Source organism: Haliotis cracherodii, unplaced genomic scaffold (genome assembly GCF_022045235.1).
Source record: "Haliotis cracherodii isolate W230 unplaced genomic scaffold, xgHalCrac1.p SCAF_3, whole genome shotgun sequence".
Lineage (NCBI taxonomy): Eukaryota > Metazoa > Mollusca > Gastropoda > Lepetellida > Haliotidae > Haliotis > Haliotis cracherodii.
In genome coordinates, this window is record NW_027266286.1 from 74765274 (window position 1) to 74775759 (window position 10486).

The following is a 10486-nucleotide window of genomic DNA, read 5'->3' on the forward strand; positions in this document are numbered from 1 at the left end:
AATGTATGGCAGATTCCACATATTCGGCGCATACTCTGTGCCAGATATCATATATTCTTAATTAATGTCGATAGTTCCGTCGAAGTGTTATGTTCACCGCAGTGACGTACCAATATCACTTTTCTCAACTTCTGAAAACTCGGTCTTTCACACTGAAGTATATAATAAAGTATTATAAAGATTTCATAAATAGCGGCAGACTTCCGATGATCAATGTTGTATTTTCTCTGGATTATTCTTATCATTTCCCCTTTGGAATAGCGTCGTCGGTGCAGGGATTGCATATCGGTACTTTTCTTAAAAACGTTCCCCGAAGTTTCATCATAGAAATAGGAATGGGCTGCAGACTGAGTGACATTAACCTGCCTAGATAAAATAATAATCATCATCAGTTCTGCCCCGATGTGGAGTAGTTTGCAACTGAAATGTACACCTTATACAGACAAAACTGAAAATTTGAATTAAACCTGAAAATAATCTCAATCGAGATCTTGGTATTTAGTGATAGAGTGTTATGATATTGCTTTTGCAAATTATCGTTCCAGGGAGGGTCATGGAAATAGTGTACATAAAGAAACAATGTCCGCTATATCATGATCCTATTTTTAAGTATGACAAGCATAAGGGAAGGGTAATTATTTCAGTGCCGTAGTCAGCCCGGTGGGGGGCATGGGGGCAGTACATTTGTACGTGAAAAAGCTCTTCCCCGGTGTACAAAATGACCGGCCCAACACGTGGCCTAAGTAAGAGATTTTACGTCCGCCCCAGATGACTGGCATTGCTGTGTTGTGTCTGAGTGGGATCCATGTTGACCTCCCGGCATGGTATCTCAATAGGCTGGCACCATTAAACCGGCATTAGTCCGGATTAGCACACACATACGCGTGCGCACACACATATACATACACACACACACGGCGTTATGTAATCTTTAACGCGACGCTAAACATTATTTCACCTCACCGAATGTTATGTAGATGTAATCTAAGAGGAAGCGCAGCATTTCACCTATGGTGTTTATATCAGTATTCTTCAGGTGACATTTGCTTCCATTTTTGACAACGTGCCCTGACCCTCTGAACATAGGTATATAGCTACTAGTAGATTACCCATTACAGATTCTCGATCTGCAGCAACCCATGCTTGCCGTAAGAGGCGACTAACGGGATAGGGTGGTCAGGCTCGCTGTCTCATGCATGTCATCGGTCCCAATTGCGTGGATCGATGCTAATGATGTCAATCACTGGATTGTCTGGTCTAGGCCATCTTCCCGAGGCAAGAGAGTTAACTGACTTTAAAAGTCCAGCTTCCACCCTTGCCGAACGAGGCTGGGATTCCTGGGCTCGATCGCAGCGCCGCCAGTGGTTATTACGAGTTATGTCCCTTCCAAGCCTCTCCTATGGACCAATCAGATTCCACCTCTTGTATCACTTGCTTTTGTTTCAAACAAAATGTTGGTGCCGAGTCAGGACGATCTGCTCGATAATCAAGATCTAAATTGTAATAAAACGGGTCTTACATGTCATAGTTCTTGCTGCCGCTAAACAAAGATCTGAGGACATCCCATTACGGGTCACGTCTGACCGACCTTTCGCGAACTCTGACCGACCAATGGAATTACTGGCAAGAAGTCGACATTCGCCAATCAGAAGGCAGCTTTCTCGTGCTTTACGGCACTAATTTCAAATTGGCGACTACGCTTCGAAACATTTTGTCAAATTCTCGCTTAAAAATTTGAAACCTGAACAAAAGAACATTCTCGAATGGCTAATATGATCTAGATTGTATAGATTCAGTCGTTAAGCCCGTAGCTATCGTTCGGAATACCCCGTTTTAAAGTTTTCGAGACTGCATGATGAGATATCACATTCCGACTGTCACTTTCATTATCTGATAAGCGACGCTCTGATTGGTCGGATGAAAGGTCGTTCTGACGTGACCCCAATGGGATGTCCTCAGATCTTTGTTTAGCGGTAGCGAGACCTAAGATCTGATTTTAATGAGATTGGTCTTATCAATATTATCAAAATATATATGGCTTTTAGTATTCTCAAATATGTTGGGCTTAGGTTCACAGCCCGTCTTATTTTTCACTGTATTTGTAGTGCCGTTTAGACTTTACGAACATTTTGATTTATCTAGAGAAAACCTCATTGAGCAATGTACATCAAAACAATGAACTGTAACTTTTAATTTCAAAATCTTTTAATAAAGGAAGACACATTGTCGACGAGATTACATAATCGACCACGCTCTTGTCCAGACAACCATTTTATCTTGACTCACACGCTCATTTCTGATTCTTGCATAGTTCTATCAATTTTGAACCCGAGTTATAAACTCGTGATGCATCTTTTGACGACCTTACCCTTGGAAGAGAAAGATCATCGAGTACTGCTTGAGGTTCGAGTTCAGATCTCAAATCATTTATGTCTATATCCAACTCATCAAGTATGTGTTTTTCTATGGTACAATAGTCACACAGGTTACAAGTTTTAGCGTTGAAATCGTCGATCAGTACAACATAATCACTCAAGGATAGAGTATGTAATATGGATTGTTCAAGTTTATAGTATTCAACTTCATTAAAGTATTTAGAGTTTTCGGGTGGAATATATACTACTCCTAAATACAGGTCTTGCTCGGTTTCAAATAGCTCCTTAGAGATTTTAAGACAGAGAATATACTCACACATTTCCTCAATGGGGTGGGCATATTTAGCATATTTTTCATTTATTGCCAAACCGATACCTCCTGATTTTCTTAAAGCACTGCTTCTATGTTGGAGGTAGACATGGTAACCCTCAATATGGATATAAATAACCAATATATCAGTTTTGGTTTCCTGGAAGCCTAGTATATCATTGTTATCAATTAGATCCATGAACTCGGGGTATTCTAATCGCCTCCTTATTAAACACACATTCAAATTTAAAAAGTGTAAAGAGGTAGGGCGATTGTCAGAAGCTTGGATATTGTCCTTAGTAATGCTTAGTGGTGGTATACATGTATTTACAGTATAATGGTGTATGTTGGGCAGTTAAAGAGACCCATCGTTGGAAGTGTTAAAACTAGAGTCATCAATATTGCAAACACTATTCATATTTATGGCATAATCTTCCGTTGTTCTCAGTCCCAGTTGAAGATTGCGACTGAGTGTAGCGCAACCAACATCACTGGTCTCGATCGCATCGACAGCATCATGTTTGCGGTATGGTGATAGTGTGGGGTTTCATCACCAACCCACTTCATACAAACAGAGTCATCAGCTGACACAGTGGAGTCAGGCAGTGTCTTAGTGATCCCAATTGGGGTATGACATAAAACATAATGAAAAGTTTCCTCCCTGTGCACTATGTACACAGGGTCACACACCATGTGGTCTACACTTGACAGCGGACTATCGCAGTTACCAACAGTATTTGATACTCTACAGCATACAGAATGAAATTGCCTCACCGGATTATCCTGCAGTGACTGTTATGGCTGTCAGAGGCAGTCACACTGGCTGGATGTGGTCGGGCATAGTTGGTGACAGGCTGGTGACAGGCTGGTGACATGGTGTGATCGCGTTCTAGCCATCTGCGTATTCCTACGCGCGGCTCGGCTTGGGTTTTGCAGATGAGCTCTGCTGGGGGTCCGGTATACGGGGGTGGTATAGCAGGTTTCTCAGGTACATCATCAATAAAGAGTCTATCTACAGATATGTGCGCTTTCTTGCCAGAACGCCTTGCTTCCCTCAGTAGTGGCATTTATACTTCCCTTCTGTATTTACCAAGAGGAACCCCTAAGCCCCTAATGTTTGAATAAGTGCCACAAACAAGATAGTGTGGTACCCGCTCATTTGAAAAACAACATAATCGTGATTGAATTCATTTTGAATTCTGGAGATCTACAAGGTTCTTGTGTACCAAGTGGTGCATCCTCAAAACCAAAACATGAACATTTAACTGAAAAGTTACTTGATCAACTTTATTTCACGCCAAAATGCATTCAACAGATAATATAAGTTTACAGATGAACCTTTCATAGGGTAATGAGTTCCACTTGCACTTGTAGACATCCAGAGTAAGTTAAACACTTCCGGGTCTGTTCAATCTGGAAATGTATGCTGGCTAGTATACGTATGAAAAATATTTAAAAAATAGATTGGAATAACTAACTTATTATCACATTGTATATCCGTTCCGTGAAAGATGAGAGGTGAAGCTGTAATATAGAAGTATACACGGCCAGGGAATGGCAATCTTACAGGTGATAACACTCTAAACACCATAATCCACTGGGTGATTGGGTTTCACTGGGTGATCGGGTTTCACTGGGTGATTGGGTTTCACTGGGTGATCGGGTTTCACTGGGTGATTGGGTTTCACTGGGTGATCGGGTTTCACTGGGTGATCGGGTTTCACTGGGTGATTGGGTTTCACTGAGTGATCGGGTTTCACTGAGTGATCGGGGGATGTGTTTTCAACACAACTATCAAACCAAAAGTACTTCTAAGACTATGTATTTTTATTCACTGGCGTGTTAGCTGTGGGAATTAAGGAAAGAGAACTAATCTTTCTCTTCTAACATCAAGTGCTACGAGAATGTTCAATGTAAATACTCATTTGAGGGCACATAAGCGGATCCAGGCTGGTTGTAGTATTGTCATAGTGCAAACACTTGCTTAATAATTCATATCAAAATATAAAAATAATATTCAAAATTTATAAAATACTCAAACGTATCATTGCAGGCAAACCTCAGACATATCAATAAACGGGTGAGGTGAGGGGAAATGGGGTTTAACGTCGCGTCCAAGATTATTGCACTTATATAGCGACGTGCATGCACTTGTGTGACTGACTGCTTGTACTAGTCCGGACAGTCAGACACAGTATACTGAATCCGAGCCGACCAGACCTGGCAGGGTAACAACAAGTACCATTTTGTAACATCTTTTGGTGTGACGCGGCCCGCCCTCCGGGCGAACGCTCTACCAAGAGACCGCGGATGAGGTCTCAATAAATGGGAGTACCTTACTTTGGTTGTGAAAACATGCCGCGAGACATAACTTAGACAATAGATGCCTAGTTGTATTACAGTCCCCGGCTGCGTGTCACTTCCAGATTGACACGCTGACTTAAGTGCTCACGGAAATGAAAAAAACCTGTTTTTTCGACCTCAGATCTTAAATAAATGCAGTTAATATACAAAATATGTAAATATTCAAACAACTAAATTAGTATTAATTGGGCCGTGGCACAAATACAGCGTATCAAATGTAATTATGCCTTTTTACACGTAAAAGTGTGTAAAAATGTGAATAAAACAGACTATTGTGAAACGGCATAACCAGGTGTAAGTAGATCAAGGTGACCTATGACACCTTGACGACAGGTGAGAACAGGTGCATAATGCCTATAGTCTGTTTCTGCTATGTCAATTTGGACTTAGTTTTATTTTTGAATGTTGAAAGTGCCGACAAATTACCTCCTGTAAAGTACATTTTGTATTGTACACTGAGATCAAACTAGCAAATCCAGACTAGTACTTTTCGAGTTGTTTTGTCATTTCGTATTTACAGCTACGTAACACTTTGTGTCGATTTTTAAATTGAGAAAAACAGTTGTTTTTTTCATTTCCGTGAGTACTTTAACAACGGTATTCCCCTTGACAAGTCGGCGGTAAGTCTGAAATGCTGCCGGCTCAACTGAACGCCAGCCTTTGTGTTTTTATTATTACCATAATCCACTGTAGGTAGACATAAGTTAGGTAACCTATGATAATATTGTATCAACCAGGAACAACACATGCAATAACAAAGGAACTGAACTAATGGTGACAAGAAATTATAACAATGTCTTCAAAACTATATGCGGCCCTCCACTCTATAAGTAGGTGCAGTTTGACTGCTAAACTCCTATATAAGCAACCCCTAAACCGTCTCTTGGGTTGCACAAATCCCTTCCTTCATATTTGGCAAATACATTAAATGGCCTGTCGGGCCCGTGTGCAACATACGCTTGCATTCGGAAAGCGCACGTAAAATCCCCAACCTCAGTCAGTCAATCAGACTGCTAAACAAACATATAGAATATATGGAAAACAGATGTCAAAAAGACCTGAACGTATTACGGGCAATTTCAGGTACATATTGGGGCACATCGAGGGACACTCAGCTACAAATCACATATCAGATAAAAAATAGACTATGGTTGTGAGCCGCCTAGACAGAATACAATACAAGCCCTAATGCTAGACACAGGTGCAGCAACAGGCACTTCCCTAGAAACACTGCAAGTAGAAACGGGAGAGCGCTAATTGAAACTAACAGGAGAGCAGGCAATATTATCGTTCTTGGGACGAACATCAAACCCTTTGGTTAAAAAGATATGGCAAGACCAAAAAATAACACCCGAGATGAAGCCCTAGCTCGGAAGAATCCCCCACAAAAGCCATCTGGGATATTAGTATGAGGACTCATCCAAAGTCACAATTGTGATGACAAAATGAAAAAGCAGACACATGAAGCTATCTCTAGACAAAGCGGAGATACAGCCTATTCCTTTTGTAAACTAGAGATAAATAGCAAAATCTAAGTCTCCATAGCTCAAAGGTGACTAGCCCAGCGGAACGCAAAGAAGATCGTCAGATGGTTATACAAAACTCAACCCAAGATCCACCAAAAGCCATACTCAAACTCAAAGGAAAGGAAAGTTGAAATTGCCATCTCACGCCTCAGATTTGTCCATCTTGCAATCAACCTGAATCCATTGCTCACTTGTTACTGGAATGTCAAGACCACGCCCAAGCCCGGCTCGGTTCAAACAACAACAACAACAACAACAACAACAACAACAACAACTTCCAGGTCACACTACATCTCAATAAATCTTGGAACGCTTGCAACTCTGATGTCATCATTTATCCTCAATCCATCTGTTCTATGTTAAGGAGAAATTACAACACTTCTCAGTATGCCAAACTGAGGCTCTGGTGTAAGACAGCTCCAATCACAGACGGAAAATTCGCCAAGCCAAACCCAAAACTGCCGTCACAAATGCAGTTACACTTGGATATTTGTTAATTCTGAAGTTTCATCTTTGTACAGATAACGCAATATACAGCCATAATTGTTTTCATTTGTATAATCTGCCAAACACCTGTCTTTGACTACAGCTTATCATTACGTGCGGAGTTATAGACACTTGTATTTGTAGCACTATTAATTTACAAAACGTACGTGATTTAGGGCGTCGAAAGTAAATTCACATTGATTATGGCCCTTATCTGTCAAGACAATACACGTAAGTGGCGAATATGTTGTGAATTGCCTGAAATCATGTCAAGCGACCTTTAACCCAACTCACTCAAACAACACAGTGAGGTGAAAATGCTGTTCACCGTCGCGTCCAAGATTATTGCATGTACATAGCGATGTGCATGCACGTGTGTGTGGCTGCTTGTACTCGTCTGGACACATTCCGATTGTATAGTGCTAGCCCACTAAGATACCATGCCGCAGTTTAACATGAATTAATACCCTACGCAGACACAGTATACGGACTCCGAGCCGACCAGTTGTTGTTTTAGCCCTTTAATTCCCAACACCAGGCAGGGTAACAACAAGTACCATCTTTTAACTTTTTGACGCGGTCGGGTATCGAACCCCCCACCTTTCGCTCTCCGGGCGGACGTTCTTCCACTAGACCACGGAGGCGGTCTACCAGAAAAGTAATATATTCTGAAATTTATGTTTCTTTGAAAGAATGGCGTATAGGCGAGTAGTAGATGGTTCTCTCTCTCCTGGACTAAACCCCAGGAAATTTGATAACCGGATACTGTTTGAAAAAGTGAGATCATGATTTTTCCGCGTAAGGAAATAAACCTTCAAATATGTTTTGCCTGACAGCTTTTCCAAAAAATGTTAAAATTCCACGTCGAAGGACATCTGAAAAATGAAAGCAGGAAAGTTATTTAACATCGCCTATGCTGAGACCAACAAATACTCAGAAGAAAAGAAAATATCACTATTATGTAATCTAATGCTACTAATCAATATAACTGGATGAGGTTGTTCTTGCTTGCAATAACATCAGATCATAATAGATGGAAATACTATTTTGGTTGACATATTTGGTGTCGTGGTGATCGAAGTCTCCACTCAGACAATCGTATGATAGATTGAACATGTATCACATGAACAACAGCCGTCAGATCCACGTGGAAGCTTTGGGTGTAAAATTTATATCTGAATTCTGCCGTTAGTAACACAGTCATGCATCAACTACAGAAAGACCAACGGACTCTTCATCGCTGACACCTAGCTCACCATGGTCAAAACAGAATAAACTGACACTTCAACAACGTGTCAGCATCAGCAGCCGTACAGGACGGTGATGCTGTGTTTCCACAGACATATCAGTTACTTGGTAGCATTTACTAAAAATGTTGAACCCACAAAAGAGAACTGTTTGGGCCAAGACAACATGATGAATCAAAGATTAATATAGATTGACAACTGATGAAAATGGTTTGCAGTAAATGTTTCAGATAGGAAAGGTTTCGGGCATTATAGAAAAGGTGGGACGGGGCTGCTTCTGCCTTTCCATTAAAATGCAAACATAATTACGCACATGGCACAAGTATGATGGCTTTTTAAACAGTGTAAGATGTTAATGGAATCATAATATATCTGAAGAATTATGTTTACCGCTGAACGTGTTGCTGTTCTCTGCCAGACACACCGGCATCCCGGCTGATGGGCGTTGTTCTTCTGGTTCTCCTTCTGAGTTCACTTGGCTTGAGTCTATATTAAGCAAAACCTTGATAGCACTTCTGCATTTGTTTTCATTCATTTGTAGGGAAATAGGAACAGAAAAGGTCTCTGCAGATGTTTCAAATTCTCTAATCGTTTCCGCAAACAGAGTTTTACATTCCCATGTAGCGGTATCGATCACACCACGGACAAACGTGGTTGTGTCTTGAAGGTTTGAGGTCACTAACATCATGGCAGCTCTAGTCACGCTGGCGTTGTATCGGGAAACTCTTGGTTTGGTGTGTGTTGAGAAGGTGAGCAGCATGATTGGCTTTGAGGGATGAAATACAAATGCATCAAACAAGACGCTGTTTGGCCTGGGGTGAGAAATACTGAGCTGATGGAAGTTGGTGACGGAGGCAGGGACGTATACCATGGACCCTCTTCCTCCATGGAGCTGCATCAGGTTACTGTGTATGTCCGGGTGGCGAGTTTGTAAATGGTGCGACATTTCTCCAGGCAGGATGAAGGACTCTGAACATAAACCAAAACAAATAGTTTACCATACACTACAATAAATAGATTATATCATTGAATATTACCTTAAATTCATATTATATTGAATTACTTACCAGCTGATGGACTTAAACCATTAGCAATAATATTGCGATGTTCGTCACCTTGTAGATAGAATGGGGCAAGCAGCATGTCCGTTCCTGAAAGCATTACACGGGGACATCAGCAAACAAATACCACCGCCTCTTCTTCATTACATACAGCAAATCAGTTACTACAGGGGACGTTCCATCTGGATCACTACAGTTTCAATATAGGTTATCAAATTAAAAACAAATATGACATAATGGGAAGCATATCTGCACTTTGTGTCATAAGTTTTGCTATATATGTCACAATTTAACCTGAACATGAAAACGCCTGTAGCATCTTTACACACATCTATATGTACCTTCCAAATCCATCATTTCAGATTCTGTATCTGACTCGGAGCCATCACTCTTTGTGAGTGAGCAGGGTATATCTCCCTCAGAGAAGTAGGCACCGGAACCGTCAGAATCATCACCTTCAGTCGATGACATGATCTATAGTACACGATGACGGTTCCACTATTGATAGCCACTTTGTAGGATGATTTTAGATCCTCTTGTTTCTGAAGAAATTGTGCACATGAGATACACTGTTGCTAAATAGTGTATGTTTAACTACACAACAATCCACTGCTGTGAGCCTCGTGTTTACAACAAGAGACACACCTTAATGATAGTCACTCTGTTTTGAAAACCAACTTTTGAATCGAGATGTCTGTAAATTCTTCTGATAACTATGTCCTTACAGATCTCCCTTTATAACATGCGGTATGTCTACTGCTCCTTCCTAAAATAATCCCACCGCCGTCCACATCCGATGCAGTTCTGGCACAATCTGTTTAGCCATTCCTCATTGGTCATGCGAATGCATTGGTGTGTTTCCTGTCTGGTGTCCACCACATGGGATCTGGGACCATGATCATAAAACAATATCCCATCTAAGTAGCAGATAGATACTTCTAGGACGTGCAGTTCTGGTGAAGACCCTTCTACCCTGTGAAAGGTGACTTTTATCATATCATTTGGAGGATTGTTGAATTGACCATTTAGGCCCAGGAGAGTCAACTCATTCAATTTGTCAAATATCTTCCTTTCAAATTGAATTCTGTTTATCCTCAGTTTGAACTTATGGTCACTG

At 41.0% G+C, this 10486-nt stretch overlaps 1 protein-coding gene across 1 annotated transcript; it reads right to left on the bottom strand.

Annotated features, from left to right (window-relative positions):
* Positions 1-7844: 7844 nt before the first annotated feature.
* LOC139473833 (uncharacterized) lies at positions 7845-9840 on the bottom strand. The gene is made up of 4 exons (XM_071256598.1): positions 9711-9840; positions 9376-9459; positions 8699-9277; positions 7845-7936 (listed from the first exon to the last, which is right to left on the bottom strand). Exons 1-4 carry the CDS (start codon positions 9838-9840, stop codon positions 7845-7847), a joined length of 885 nt encoding a protein of 294 aa, XP_071112699.1.
* Positions 9841-10486: the final 646 nt, after the last annotated feature.

Excerpts from the sequence above, each read along its gene's own strand:
- LOC139473833 (XM_071256598.1), bottom strand. The coding sequence starts at position 9,840 with ATGTCATCGACTGAAGGTGATGATTCTGACGGTTCCGGTGCCTACTTC. Across the intron at positions 9,460-9,710 it reads TGAAATGATGGATTTGGAAG|GAACGGACATGCTGCTTGCC; the intron begins GTACATATAGAT and ends TAATGCTTTCAG. Across the intron at positions 9,278-9,375 it reads TGGTTTAAGTCCATCAGCTG|AGTCCTTCATCCTGCCTGGA; the intron begins GTAAGTAATTCA and ends GTTTATGTTCAG.